This window comes from Copadichromis virginalis, linkage group LG12 (genome assembly GCF_057382275.1).
Source record: "Copadichromis virginalis isolate Kocher_CV1m ecotype Utaka linkage group LG12, C_Virginalis_male_GT1.1, whole genome shotgun sequence".
Taxonomy (NCBI): Eukaryota; Metazoa; Chordata; class Actinopteri; order Cichliformes; family Cichlidae; genus Copadichromis; species Copadichromis virginalis.
In genome coordinates this window covers 1,884,351-1,900,157 of record NC_140629.1, presented here as the reverse complement: position 1 = coordinate 1,900,157, position 15,807 = coordinate 1,884,351, and the positions used below count along the sequence as shown (strand labels likewise).

Sequence of the window (15,807 nt, the reverse complement as noted above, 5' to 3'; positions counted from 1 at the left end):
GAGGCCGTCCTGTGCTGCATTGCTTCTTCTAATCAGTCCACTTAGAGCTCCCAGCTGGCCTGAATAGAATATGCCCATACCACGCCTTCTTCATCAACCGGACTATGTCCCTTTAAGTCATCTCTCGGATACCAGCCTCCACTCTTTTGATCTGGTGAAGGTGAGCACTCAGTCCAACTGCATCTCCGCAGATGCCGCTGCCTCTTGAAAGCCACCTGTGCCACCAGGAACAAAATAAGCACCTAGCCGATCGCAGCAGAATCCCAGCAGCCATCTACTGTCCTGGTCCAAAGGTTTGGCTCTCCACTCATGGTTTTACCCGTCTTTTCAAAATACAAACAACTGCCCCCTAAATTTATTGGGCCTTTAGAGTTAGATTCCATGGTTAACCATGTGTCTGCCCATCTCAAATGACCCCACAACATAGAAATCCACAAAGTCTTTCATGATTCCCAATTAAAATGTGTTTTTTCCAGTCCGTTGTGCCCATCCTTCAGACCACCACCGCCAGCAGAGTCATTGATGGGCAACCTGCCTTCTGAGTTACATGGATTATGGATTTCAGACACCACGGGAGAGGCATCCATGGATGGAAGGGATACAGCTCAGCTCCGTCCTGGCTTCCACAGGCCCCAGTTCTGGATAAAAACATGATTAGGAAGTGCCACTGCCGGCAGGGTGTGTACTGTCATGGTCCCTCAGTCCTCCCTGATTGATTTCTTTGGGTTTGTTTTCTATCTGTCTCTCTGGCTCAGCTTTCTCTCTGTGTGCATGGGTGAGACCTGACACACCTGGGGCAGTCACCCTCCTGATCCCAATGATCTTATTAGCAGCAACTGCTTAAAGTAGTGGCTGGCTGCCGTTCTTTGCTGTATGTTGAAGTACACAGTTAAGCTGTGGCTCTTTCTCCTCCATGTGCTTGTCCTACGCAGATTCCTGGATTCCCTTCCCTGGTGTCGTGAGCCAAATGGATGTCCCTTCCTCCCTGGACCCCTGGAGCACGATTCCCCTTTTGGATAGTGTTGTTGTGTAAATATATGCACTGTAAATGAACGCACTGAATTTTCACCTTCTGAGTCATGCACTTGAGTCCAACCTGCTCTTTTGGGCTGCAACTCCATATTTACAATAGCTTTACAATATTATATATTAATATTATTACTATAGTGGGCAGTGGGCCTTTTTAACTATAGTCACTGCGGTTCACAACATGTCACCATACACATGGAGCCTTGGGGGGCAGGTTCATTACCCAGGGGTTGGTGGGTGGGGCTGCTGCAGTATTCAGCCATTCACTGCTATGTGCATCTTAGACATTGGTACTGTTGGAGGTCGAGATGTCCTGGATCTTTGTCTGTGTGCCTCTGGCTCCGTGGGTGGGGGGTTATTGTTGCTTCCAACACTCTTGTTGATTTGTGTATCTGTGCATTTTCATCGTTTTCTTTTCCAGGTACTGTGTTTTTTTTCTTTCTTTGTTTTGTTCTTACAGGTGCAGCAGTCGGTGATACATCGTGTTTTTCTATTTGTCTCAATCCTTTTATTTTATTTCTCCCCGTTTTGTTCTGCCTGTCAGTTTTATACTGTAATAACTGATACAACACTAAAGATACTTTTTCACTACACTTCTTCCAGCTGCAGGCTGCTGGTGGGCTGTGTGCTGCACGGCCTTCCTGTGATACTCTGCCACATAATGCAAAGCCCAAAACGTTTACTTAAATATACTTCAGTAAATAGAAACAAACAAATACAAATGTGTCAGATTGTTGTGAATTCATCTATAATGTAAATCCACGGAAGAAAGAAAAGGAAACAATGTATCAAATATGAAATGTTTGTTCTTTATGTGAGCAACCAAAGAGGATCTATTTATAGATCACATTTTTAATAAGAACTATTGTGTCAAATCATTTATGTGTTAAAATGAAATTTGGACAGGTGATTAGAGGAGCCTGTTTTCATCAGTATGTATATTAATGTAAATATTGTATAAGAGCAGGGACAGATCATATATTGGCTTTTTTGTTGGTTTTTTCCTCCAGAGGAACCCATGATTGCCAGCTGCCTGTCCAGGCAGGTGGCTCTGCCCATGACTCCCAGCAGCCATCCTGCTGCAGCCATGGCCGTCCAGACAGCCGCTCTGGAACAGCTGAGAGAGAAACTGGACAGTGGCGAGCCGCCACAGAAGAAGATGATGATGGAGCAGCAGAGGATCATGCAGCATGCCCTGCAGCAAAACCTGCTGGCGATGGCCTCCCAGCTACCCCTCAACATCAAACTTAACAACAGAGGTAAGAACAGTCATTTAAGGTTTGAGTGCATGCTCTTTGGTTGGTGTTGTATGTGCGTCTTTGTCATTTCTTCATTTCATTTTCCAGTTAAAACCAGTTTAAGTAAAGTCTTTAATTTCACAATGTAAACTTCTAAATTTCCAAAACAGTGTTGAGGGCATGACCTCTGTGTCCTGTCACAGCCGTCTCTTTGCGTGGCTTTGGCAATGAAACTTCTAAGGACACTAAAAAGGGTCAATTAAGATGCTTCAGATGCTCGTGGATATAATACTATCTAACGTAATCTGCTGTCCACTGAAGCCTCTGCAAGAACCTAAATGGACAAAGAAATAGATTTCCTATAGCTTAGCACTGTTGCAGCCTGTGTTCCTTTTATTGTCGCAAAGAAATCCTACAATTAGATGTTTTAGTTGTGTAGGCCGTTCCTTTCCATTCACACTAATTTTGTGTACTAAGAAGGTTTTTCTTCTTGTTCATTCTGTTTCCCTTAACATAGTTAAATTTGCTGTTTAAGCTCCTACTTCATCATCTGTTCAGTGCTTCATGATCATGTTTAAATGTGATATTTTACAAAATCCTGATACAATCTGAAGTATTTTAGTAACAAAGCGTTTAACATGGAGCAGGGTCGTACTCACATGGTGTTGCTGTTAAAGGTGTTTTGTGGCACTACCAGGTGACGTAGCCCCAAACAAACACATTTATTAACATTTGTCAGGAATGATGAGTCCAGCTGTTTTAGGACATTTCTGAACCTTGAACATGGAGACACGGTAAGAGGTGGTTAGCATGAATGAACATTTCACATAACAGATGTTCACTCAGATGGGAATTTAACTATTGTTACTAATACAGTGTGATCTGCTCACTTTATGTTTGTAGAAACATATTTGAGGCTGATTTGAGTGTAAATCTGAGCCCAACTCAAAAATGTGTCACAAACAGCAAACGGTGAAATACCTGAACCACTAACATGCACAGAATTCATCATGTAACACGTCATTACAGACTCATCAGACTCGAGATGTTTTTCTCGTGCTGATCATGAGTGAGTACGCCCTCCTGCCGTGGCTTCGGCTGCAGCCAGCGCGGCTCATGAAAATCCATAAGTCACATATGACTTAATGATAGCGGTTAAAGGAAGAATGAGAGGCCCAGCTACTCAAGTGTGATATCATTTCTGTGTGCACCAGTGCCTCGCACATATTAGTCATAATAGCTGCCTTGAATTTGATAGGTGATGGAAGAATGAGGTTAATTCCCACACCGGCCATCCAGCTCTGTCAAAAACAAACCCTGTTATTTAAGATTACACTGAAAACTATTATTATTGTCTCTCAAATGGATAAATTTGTGTTTACAGATGTTTTAGTGCAGCAGCCACCAGCTGAGATCACCGTGTGCACGGCTCGTCTGTTCTCTGAGGACGATTTTGTTCAGTTAAAAGTTTATTTTATTTGCTTTCAGGTTTTGTTTTAGAGTACTATTGACACGCTACGCTTTCTTTCTGCTGGTTTCCGTTCTGAAATGGCAAAAGTTAACGACATTTCTGTCATTTAAGAACCTGGCCAAGTTTTCCGACTGTGTTGTGATAGGATTCATCCATAATTGACATGCAGAAATAGCTGTGCCATCTTTTGACAGTTCTTTCTCCCCAGAACTCTTTAATAAAGCTCTCCTTATCCTGTCACTCTCTGAATTATCACCAATACTCTTCTTGCTTCTTCCGTTCCTTTTCTAAATGCTCATATTGAGTTTTTTTCTCTCTCCTTCTGTGCCCCTTCTCTTGACAGATGATAGACAAGAGACTGCATTGAACCTGTCTACCAACGGCATTAGCAGCATCAACATGTCAATAGAAATAAATGGAGTTGTCTACACAGGTAAATAGAGGGGCCGTTTGCTGATGTAATTGCAGGCAGGAAATTCAATAAGTTATAGGAGCACCCTGGTGCTTAGTCCTCTACACAATTTGATGTCTTTGCTATAAAATCCATCGTAATGAAGTGGCAGTCCAATAGTGTTAAAAAAGTTAAATATCTCAAAATTGGGCCTGTGAATTTGAAGGTTTATTTTCTGTCTGTGTGTGGATACAGGGAGCTTGTGCCTTGTAGTAATTACTGCATCTCTCCTTTAACATAGCCCATTCATATCATCGTGCTATCGTCTCTAAGCTCTCTGAAGTTCTCCACAGAGCTTCCAGCTGCTATTCTCAGATCACTCTGTGGATCCTCTTTCACTGGACCTCAAACTTGTACAAAGACCAAAGATCAACTTATGCTTCAAACTGGCCTCTAACATATCTGAAGGATCGTAGCTGGTGAGGGGTCCCTGCTAACTGGTCATTTGCAATTACCGGTAGATTTCAGTGTCCACAGTGTCTGCCAATCAAGTGAGAAGCAAAAATTTGCTATTTTTTCAGCACTGAACAGGTTGAATGTGTCACTGCAGTCTCGCTCTGCTAAATCTTGTTCAATTCAGTTTTATTTATACAGCACCAAATCACAACAACAGTCGCCTCAAGGTGCTTTATATGTAAGGTCGACCCTACAATAATACATGCAGAGACAAACCCAACAATCATATGACCCCCTATGAGCAAGCAGTTTGGCGACAGTGGGAAGGAAAAACTCCCTTTTAACAGGAAGAAACCTCCAGCAGAACCAGGCTCAGGGAGGGGCGGGGCCATCTGCTGTCATTGGTTGGAGTGAGAGAAGGAAGACAGGATAAAGACATGCTGTGGAAGAGAGACAGCGGTTAATAACAGATATGATTCAGTGCAGAGACATAGGACTCCTGCTGCAGCATTTTGGATTAACTGAAAGCTTTTCAGGGAGTTTTTAGGACTTCCTGATAATTATGAATCCAGTCGTCCAGCCTGGAAGTAATAAATGCATGAAGCAATTTTTCAGCATCACTCTGAGACAGAATAAAGGGATGGTTGGCTCAACAGAGCTCTGACTTTTTGAAACCTGGGGTTGTTCTTATTTTCTTCAATCAGTGATGAATAGTAAGATGTTCTGGCTCTGTGGAGGGCTTTCTTATAAAGCAGCAAACTATTTCTCCAGGCTAAATGATGATCCTCTAAATTTGTGACACGCCATTTCCTCTCCAGCTTACGAGTCATCTGCTTTAGGGTACGTGTTTGAGAATTATACCACGGAGTCAGGTACTTCTGATTAGAGGCCTTAGTTTTCACAGGAGCTACAGTATCCAGAGTCGTACGCAGTGAGGAGGTGAAATTATTAACAAGATAATCGACCTCTGTTGGAGCAGCGTTCAGATAGCTGCTCTGCTCTGTGTTATGCACAAAAACAACATTGGTGTATTTTATTTATGGAGCATTATTATTTAATAAACGTTGATAACTCTGAGTAATTTCTTCATCTACATCTACGCTGCATGTTAATAAAGGTGCCTGTGTGAGATCTGGGACACAGCTTTGACCAAGAACTCTCTTTTTGTTCTTACTTTATGGCTTTAAAAAATATCGAGATATATATCGTATATCTCCATCCAGCTAGAGAATATCGAGATATGAATTTTGGGTCATATCGCCCAGTCCTAACTACTATTGCTGTAAGTTATGTCAGATTATTCCTTTTGCTTGTTAAAACAAACAAAACTATGTTTTTGTCAGCCTGTGAATTTCATTCTCTGGTCAGATCCAAAACCCACTTCATCTTTTTTGATATTACCTGTGAGGGATACCAAAATAAATCCTTTCATGCTTTATAAAAGCGTCTGAAACAAACACGCTCTGAAATCTGATGTTAGGACAGCGCAGAGTTCAAGGCTAACTTGGGCTCGATGTTTCTCCACAGGCGTCCTGTTTGCTCGGCAGTCGCCCATAGCAGGGATGGCAGGACACCATGGGAAGCATCATGGCTGTCAGACTCAGGGAAGAAGCAGCCCTACAAAGTTCCAGCCCTCCTCATCCTCCTCGTCCTCTTCTTCTTCTCTCCATGGACACCGAAACACCTCCCCCTGACCCTCCACTTCTTCTCACCTCCCCCTCCAGTCCCAGTGAGAAGAACCATGTTACTAAATCATCAGATTAACTCCAGTTTATTTCAGTTGTGGTTTACTCCACATCCACAGGTGAGCAAAGCACTGATTAAAAAGCAACTGTTGCATATAGACATCTACCTGCCCCCCACTTTTAACCTGTGTGACAGAACATTGTTCATGTCCTCAAACACATCTAGTTAGTGTGGAAAAGTTCACTCATCAACTCAACATACCACCACAGTGAGCCAAAGACTCGTACCCCCGCGCTGAAATGATGTTGCAGCTGAAACCGTGGTTTTGGTTTTTGTAACATTGTGACAAACCTCAGAAACGGACTGTTTACAGTGGATACATGAGGGACTGATCCAAAAACAAGAAGCACATCAGAGGTGAAAACCATCTGGTTCATTAGATAAACAGATACTCAAAGACTGGTGTTCGTTCACACGCTGGAGTTAAAGTGATGTGTTTACTCTCCTCTCTACTGCATGGCTCTGTCCACCCGCTAACAGTCCTATAAGCACAGCGTGTCTCAAAGCCATGTTGTTCACAACACAAAGATCAGCTACACAATTCATTTGAATAATTCGTTTGTTAGGTTTCCCCAAACCAGCTGGTACCAAACTAGCAATAGCCTGAGTTTGCTGTAGTGTATAATAATATGATAGCTGCCTAAGGTGTGTACTATGTAAGTATAATAACCACTCCAATACGTATTAAAGCTGCATCTTGACACTACAGAGAGCCTCAAATTTGGGGAAATCCCACTGTAGCTGTTCAAGTGCAAAGAGCTGCTGTTCAGTGTGTTTGTGTCTCCACCATAACCAGAACACGTCTCCATCATGGGATTCATCGTTTGTTTAGTAAATATGTAAACGTAATTAGAAAGCAGGCGTGTTTGTGTCCTCTCTGCTTTCAGGATGTTGGGCACAGCTTACATTAAAGTAATGAACGTGCACTTTATGTTGAGCGTGATTTTTACCCTGAGTAAGATTTTGGAAGCTCTTCTGACAAAACCATACGTGTAAAGTCTGTGCTGAGGTTGATGTAGATATACTGTAGATGCACAGATGGTGTGATGCTGTTGGGCTGACTGAAAGTCCTCAGAGGAAACGACTGTGACGAGAACGAGCAGCAGTTCAGTTGGCAGGCAGTAGGTGAGCAGGAGGCAAATACAGGTAACAGAGCAGTCATGAGTCAAACGTGGTTTTATTTTGGGTTTCTGTTTTAAAATAATGCTCTGGTGTCTTCATAAAGACCTTTGTTCATCATGAAAGGCAGTGGACACACGCTGAAGTGTTGTTTCTAGTACGTCTGTTAAAGCAAGTGTATGTTTGATCCTGTATCATCACTCTCGCTGATGCTCGTTGGCAAAACTTCACCAAACCACCTACATACAGACAAAGGATTAATACAAAATATACCTCATACATTTACTTTGTTATTACTGTTTTAGTTCAGTGGATCGCTGGGTTTTTTTCACATTTTACATGATTAAACAAGTGACACACATCTACCTCATTCATTATACAACGTGCCAACAATCACGTCTACATGGCAACTTTCATATCCATGTATTTATGAACCAGCAAGTTTACAGAGCTTTTTTACGTTATACCAAAAGAATCCAGATGAAAATGAACAGAAAGAAGAAATGATGGTGGCACAAGTGTAAAAGGTGTTTTAGATATAAATATGTGTTCATGTGATACTTTTTGTGACTGATTGTAAGAAACTGCAGAAATGAATTTGGGATCTTGCATCTTTCTCAGAATGACGCAGCTTTACATTTATCGTCCATATTTATAGCAGGGAAATTGTTGTAATTCAAGCTGATATCAGCCTAAAATTGTCTCCTGCAGTGCTGACAAACACTAAAGACATCATGAAATGCTATAATTACTTAAACTCCAGCACTCGCATAAAGATGTTTTTGATGTTTATCTCAGATTCACTCAGTTATCATTATGATGCATTTGCTTCAAACATGATCAGAGGACGTTTCAGTGGCTCCGAGCAGAGAACAACAACAGTTTGGAGTATTTGCATCATTTACTTCCACGTACAGGCCAGGCTGGGTGATGCTACAGGTTTCAGTAACGTCCCACAGACGACAGAAACATCTGAGCAAAATGAGGAAGAACATTTTTGTGTTTGTTGCTTTTTGCCTGTCATCATTAACCAGCACAGCAGTAACATCGTTCTTTTTGAGTACTTCACATCACATCTGTTTGGTGAAACTGAGCTAACATTCCCAGATATTCACTTCAGTCCCATCACATTTAGGAATGTTACCCTCAGATTCCTCCTCATTCATTTCAAAGCAACATATGAAGAGTTCGTGGAATGTAAGCATGTAGTTGTGTCTATATTTCAGATTTAATGATGGCAAAAATGGCAAAGACACAAACGCAGTACAGAAAGATGTGACTCACTGGGAGCTAATAGAGTGTTGCAATCAATACTTTGTATTAAATCAAAAATATAATATCTCTGTATGTTTAATTGTGGGTCCTGAACCACAAATATAATTTGTTTTAAACCTAAGAACATTCACTGCTACCTGCTGTCGTTTAACTGGGTTTTTTGGTTTTTTTTAACTGTTGTAACTAAACAAATCGCAGCCACGGACACGTGAAACTAGCGTGGAGACGCTCCAGGACCAGTGAGACTGTCTCTTTCTTAGCATCCTGTAGGATGATGCCCACTACATCGTTTAATTCTGTTTTATTTGCATCCAAACACAACAACAATGGCCTCGAGGTGCTTCAGCAGCTCAGATAACTGCGTGGCTGAAACATTTCACACTCACTTGATTTTGAGCTCATCGAGAGCAGAGAACCAAAGAGAAAGCAACACCTCCGCATGCAGGAAAAATGTAACCAAATAACATGTATTGTATTTGATCTATGATATGCTCTGCTTGTAGTTTTTAGACAATGACTGCGTTATGAGTTGTGTGCAAAGCTGTAAATGTTTCCCTTTGTTTGAATACATCCAGTGCATTCTGGGACACTGGCGTGTGGTGCTCAGGGGTAAAAATGTGTCAAAAACCGTTGTGATGGATTTTCTGGGTTTACCATTTGACTTGTGGTGCATTTAGAAATAAAAACATGCGTTTAACGCAACTTTTCCATTGTTCTGTACAAATGTTTGTGTTACCAAATGCATTTATATACACATGATACTCCACAATCAGTATCTTGGGTTCTGACAAACTTGACTTGTGATGCATCCTGAAAACACTCTCATTATTACTTTTTTATTATTTCTTGTTCTACTGCAAGAAAACAGTGAAAACATTTGTTTCAGAAACAGAAAACTGCAAAGTCCTTTTCAGCAAATGCAGTTTGTCGAGTGCAGCATTAAGCAGGTAAAATGCTGTAAAGATTGGTTAATTAAGACTGAGAATCCTGATGTAATTAGGGGCAGCAAAGATTAGCGGTTGTCAATGGTGCAGCTAGGATTTGCAGTAATAGGTTTATTATTGGGGCTTGCTGAATGTTACTTTATACTTCTGAATAAACAAAAACAAATTAGGAGCAGTCATCCAATAAAGGGTTATCTTGTCAAGGGCTGACAGAAATCCATGCCCCTATAACACAGTGTTAATTTTATGCACCACTGACAAACACAATGGTAATCAATAACAACACTATAAAATAAGGTGAAGCATCACTCTGAGCTGAAGGTGCTGGATGGATCCATGAGCAGAAAAACCATTCTGGCAGTATTTTCGGCGTTCCTCCTGTGCACAGTGTTACACAGCAGGAAAGAGCTCGCCTCTGCTACTGAAGGACGAGCATGTGAATAAAGTGCACAAAAAACTGCTGCCATGCACTCTTTGTAACATCTGTAAAGACAACATGCTAACACAAAGGTAGACCTATTAAATCCTCTTCTGATCTTCAGGAGTAACAAATGTAGTGATGAGTGCTCGAGCTTGCAGTTTCATCTCCATTTCTACATGTTTCTATAGTACAGTATATTGTAAGGTAAAAACCCTACAGTCATACAGACTCAATCAAATGACTCCCTACGAGCAAGAACTCGGCTTAACTAATGAGTAAATACAGAGTGGTGTGTAAGCGCATGGTCAAGGGGTGAGACAAGCATGTTGTAGGGTAACTAAGGGAGGATTCAGGGTCACCTGATCACGCCCTAACTATAAACTTTGAACTATAGACGCAGTCTAAGAGTTAAGAGCTCTATTGGGGTCATACGGTACTATAAGGTCTTTAAAGTTAGCATGAACCACTACATGTATTAAGGCCGATTTACATCATGGAGCCCTGCTCTCAAGAGCTGGATTTTAGAAATCAGTGCTTTTGGAACATGTTTAGCACCATATTCAGTCAGTCAGGAACCTTACACCACTGGGTTGGCTGATTACTGGTGGTCAACATCAGTTTATGTGTTGGAGATTATGTATCGCAATTTCAGGAGCGGGACTACGTCTCCAAATACGCTCCTTCCAGTTGTCATCTGTAGAGGTTCCCCCAGTTCTGGAAGCTGGGCATTTTCGTTTAGGTGCCCCACCCTCCCTCCTCGTTTTCAATTTTTTAACTTCTTCCTTTCTATTTAGTACACGGGGATCTGCCAGGCCCGGGAGCCCCCAGCCCCCTTTGAGGCCTTCCCCAAACCGCAGCTCACTTCATGTCAAAGCCATTCACCTTTACCTACCAAAACCTTTACCTACCAAAACACTGTCAATCCTAAGATGATGTGGGCCCAGCTAGTGAAAGCTAATTAATAAAAGAACCCAAAACTCAGCGGAATAGAAACCAGTTTAGGGGTCACTTTTGTTCTACCCCGGCAGCAACAATAAGTAAACAGAGCAAGGATTTCATTCTTTCTCTTTAGTAGTAACTGGCTCATCGTTTGGCTAGCTGCCCTGAAACAGGAAAGTCCACCCGTTAGCCGTAATGTTCAAGTTGTAAAGCACTATGATCAACCTATCTCTAATAATCAGCTATGTGCCACAGGCCTTCAAGCTGGCTGTAGTTAAACCTTTACTCAAAAAGCATCTCTAGACCCAGCAGTCTTAGCTAATTATAGGCCAATCTCCAACCTTCCTTTATATCATAGTCGACCATAATATCCTATTAGAGCGATTAGACAACCCGTTCTCACTCCCAAAGCGTAACATTTTACGCTAGGTGACAAATCGTCACCATATTACGTTTTCGGCTACCCACCACGTTCCTAAATGACGACCTCGGAAAAAGAGGAAATATGAGAACCGTCTGGACTGAACCTACACATGTTCGCTCTTTTTCTTCAAATCGCTTAGAAACACGCTATTTAACATCATTAAAGTCCTGGTTAAGGTCAGGAATAAGGTTATGGTCAGGGCTAGGGATAAGGTTAGGTTTAGGGCTGAAATACAGGGCTGGAACGTCTACTACCGCGGGAGCGTCATTGCACTGGATTCCAGCAATAACCCGCCGCGTACCATAAGAACGCCGAAGGTCTCCTTTCGCGTTCCTCAGGAACGCCGCGGGACGTGACAAAACGTCGACATGTTACGCCTCGGGAGTGAGAACGCTCTGGATTAGAACATGCTGTAGGTATTACAGGTACTGCACTGCAGTGGTTTGTATCATATCTATCTAATAGACTGCAGTTTGTGCATGTAAATGGAGAGTCCTCTTCACACACTGAGGTTAATTATGGAGTTCCACAGGGTTCAGTGCTAGGACCAATTCTGTTTACATTATACATGCTTCCCTTAGGCAGCATCATTAGAAGACATAGCATACATTTACACTGCTATGCAGATGACACCCAGCTCTATCTGTCCATGAAGCCAGATAACACACACCAATGAGTTAAACTGCAGGAATGTCTTAAAGACATAAAGACCTGGATGGCCGCTAACTTTCTGCTTCTTAATTCAGATCAAACTGAGGTTATTGTACTCGGCCCTGAAAAGCTTAGAAATGTGGTATCTAAGCAGATTCTTACTCTGGATGGCATTACCTTGGCCTCCAGTAACGCTGTGAGGAACCTTGGAGTCATTTTTGACCAGGACATGTCCTTCAACGCACATATTAAACAAATATGTAAGACTGCTTTCTTCCATTTGTGCAACATCTCTAAAGTTAGAAATATCCTGTCTCAGAGTGACGCTGAAAAACTAGTTCATGCATTTATTACTTCCAGGCTGGACGACTGTAATTCATTATTATCAGGAAGTCCTAAAAACTCCCTGAAAAGCCTTCAGCTAATCCAAAATGCTGCAGCAAGAGTACTGACAGGGACTAGAAAGAGAGAGCAGATTTCTCCTGTTTTGGCTTCCTGTTAAATCCAGAATTCAAAATCCTGCTCCTCACATACAAGGTCTTAAATAATCAGGCCCCATCTTATCTTAATGACCTTGTAGTACCATATCACCCTATTAGAGCACTTCGCTCTCGCTCTGCAGGCCTACTTGTTGTTCCTAGAGTATTTAAAAGTAGAATGGGAGGCAGAGCCTTCAGTTTTCAGGCCCCTCTTCTGTGGAACCAGCTTCCAGTTTGGATTCAGGAGACAGACACTATCTCTACTTTCAAGATTAGGCTTCAAACTTTCCTTTTTGCTAAAGCATATAGTTAGGGCTGGACCAGGTGACCCTGAATCCTCCCTTAGTTATGCTGCAATAGACGTAGGCTGCCGGGGATTCCCATGATGCACTGAGTTTTTCCTTTCCAGTCACCTTTCTCACTCACTGGGTCATGTTCACTGTTTATCTTCTGTATGTTCCACTTCCTGTTTTATTGTGTTAGCCTTACTCTGTGTGCATTATGTTCTAGTTCTCTTCCCATTTATCATTAGTTCATTATGATCAGCTGTTCACTCACCTGTCTCTAATCGCTCATCATTCATCATTCAAGCCTGTGTCCCTCAGTTACAACAGTCCAGGGTTGAGTCATTGTCGCTGTTAGGTTGTCCTATGTTCAGTTCCGTCAGTCAGTCGTTCAGCCATTTCCTGCTTCTGTTCTTTTTGTTCACTCCGTCTGCATTAAACACCAACCTTCACCTACCCGTGAGTCCAACGTTTGGGTCCTCCTTCCCTCATCCACACTGCAACCCCTGACACTCACTATGTGTTAACAGACCTCTCTGCATTGAATCATATCTGTTATTAATCTCTGTCTCTCTTCCACAGCATGTCTTTTATCCTGTCTTCCTTCTCTCACTCCAACCAATCACAGCAGATGGCCCCGCCCCTCCCTGAGCCTGGTTCTGCTGGAGGTTTCTTCCTGTTAAAAGGGAGTTTTTCCTTCCCACTGTCGCCAAAGTGCTGCTCATAGGGGGTCATATGATTGTTGGGTTTTTCTCTGCATGTATTATTGTAGGGTCTACCTTACAATATAAAGCACCTTGAGGCAACTTGTTGTGATTTGGTGCTGTGTAAATAAAATTGAATTGAATTAAATTCGTGAATGAGGCTGTGTGGGGGTCAGCTGATGCCATCAGGGCTATTTTGTGCAAGAAAATAATCGTTCTTTTCCTGAGCACATCCAAACAGATTACTACATGCACATCATAACACATCATAACACAACATGTTATGATGTGCATGGTGTGGTATACAGTGGGGCAAAAAAGTATTTAGTCAGCCACCGATTGTGCAAGTTCCCCCACCTAAAATGATGACAGAGGTCAGTAATTTGCACCAGAGGTACACTTCAACTGCGAGAGACAGAATGTGGAAAAAAAATCCATGAATCCACATGGTAGGATTTGTAAAGAATTTATTCGTAAATTAGGGTGGAAAATAAGTATTTGGTCACCTCAAACAAGGAAAATCTCTGGCTCTCACAGACCTGTAACGTCTTCTGTAAGAAGCTTTTCTGTCCCCACTCGTTACCTGTATGAATGGCACCTGTTTGAACTCATCATCTGTATAAAAGACACCTGTCCACAGCCTCAAACAGTCAGACTCCAAACTCCGCCATGGCCAAGACCAAAGAGCTTTCGAAGGACACCAGGAAAAGTATTGTAGACCTGCACCAGACTGGGAAGAGTGAATCTACAATAGGCAAGCAGCTTGGTGTGAAAAAATCAACTGTGGGAGCAATCATCAGAAAATGGAAGACATACAAGACCACTGATAATCTCCCTCGATCTGGGGCTCCACACAAGATCTCATCCCATGGGGTCAAAATGATCATGAGAACGGTGAGCAAAGATCCCAGAACCACACGGGGGGACCTGGTGAATGACCTGCAGAGAGCTGGGACCAAAGTAACAAAGGTCACCATCAGTAACACACTACAACGGCAGGGAATCAAATCCCGCAGTGCCAGACGTGTTCCGCTGCTGAAGCCAGTGCATGTCCAGGCCCGTCTGAAGTTTGCCAGAGAGCACATGGATGATACAGCAGAGGATTGGGAGAATGTCATGTGGTCAGATGAAACCAAAGTAGAACTTTTTGGTATAAACTCAACTCGTTGTGTTTGGAGGAAGAAGAATACTGAGTTGCATCCCAAGAACACCATACCTACTGTGAAGCATGGGGGTGGAAACATCATGCTATGGGGCTGTTTTTCTGCCAAGGGGACAGGACGACTGATCCGTGTTAAGGACAGAATGAATGGGGCCATGTATCGTGAGATTTTGAGCCAAAACCTCCTTCCATCAGTGAGAACTTTGAAGATGAAACGAGGCTGGGTCTTCCAACATGACAATGATCCAAAACACACCGCCCGGGCAACAAAGGAGTGGCTCCGTAAGAAGCATTTGAAAGTCCTGGAGTGGCCTAGCCAGTCTCCAGACCTCAACCCCATAGAAAATCTGTGGCGGGAGTTGAAAGTCCGTGTTGCTCGGCGACAGCCCCAAAACATCACTGCTCTCGAGAAGATCTGCATGGAGGAATGGGCCAAAATACCAGCTACTGTGTGTGCAAACCTGGTAAAGACCTATAGTAAACGTTTGACCTCTGTTATTGCCAACAAAGGTTATGTTACAAAGTATTGAGTTGTATTTTTGTTATTGACCAAATACTTATTTTCCACCCTGATTTACCAATAAATTCTTTACAAATCCTACCATGTGGATTCATGGATTTTTTTTTTCACATTCTGTCTCTCACAGTTGAAGTGTACCTCTGGTGCAAATTACTGACCTCTGTCATCATTTTAGGTGGGGGAACTTGCACAATCAGTGGCTGACTAAATACTTTTTTGCCCCACTGTATTTTCATAGGCCAATGTGCGCAATGGAAAAGAAGAAAAACCTGGAGACTCAGAGGAAGTGATATCAAGGACACGTAAGCTTAACAACAGAACAGGGGACAAACATGGAAGCACATGGCAGAGTGGGGAGACAAAGGACGAAACACAAGGACAGGACGGACCCAGAGAACGAGGAATCGAGACATACACACAGAGACTGATCGAGGACACGTAGACGAAGACAAACGCACAAAGGGACCTAATAGACAGGAGACCACAAAGCAGAAATAATAAACTCAGAGACATAAGAAGACTAACTCAATACTAACCGTGAAAAACATGAACAT

General features: G+C 42.4%; 1 protein-coding gene across 1 annotated transcript in view; it reads left to right on the top strand.

The window, feature by feature from the left end:
* arid3c (AT rich interactive domain 3C (BRIGHT-like)) overlaps positions 1-6,305 on the top strand; it is a 70,232-nt gene extending 63,927 nt beyond the window's left edge. Inside the window, exons 6-8 of the mRNA XM_085474318.1 lie at positions 2,040-2,288; positions 4,082-4,171; positions 6,113-6,305. Coding sequence (XP_085330444.1) covers positions 2,040-2,288; positions 4,082-4,171; positions 6,113-6,279 — 506 coding nt within the window. The 3' untranslated portion in view covers positions 6,280-6,305. The remainder of the gene's footprint in view (positions 1-2,039; positions 2,289-4,081; positions 4,172-6,112) is intronic.
* Positions 6,306-15,807: the final 9,502 nt, after the last annotated feature.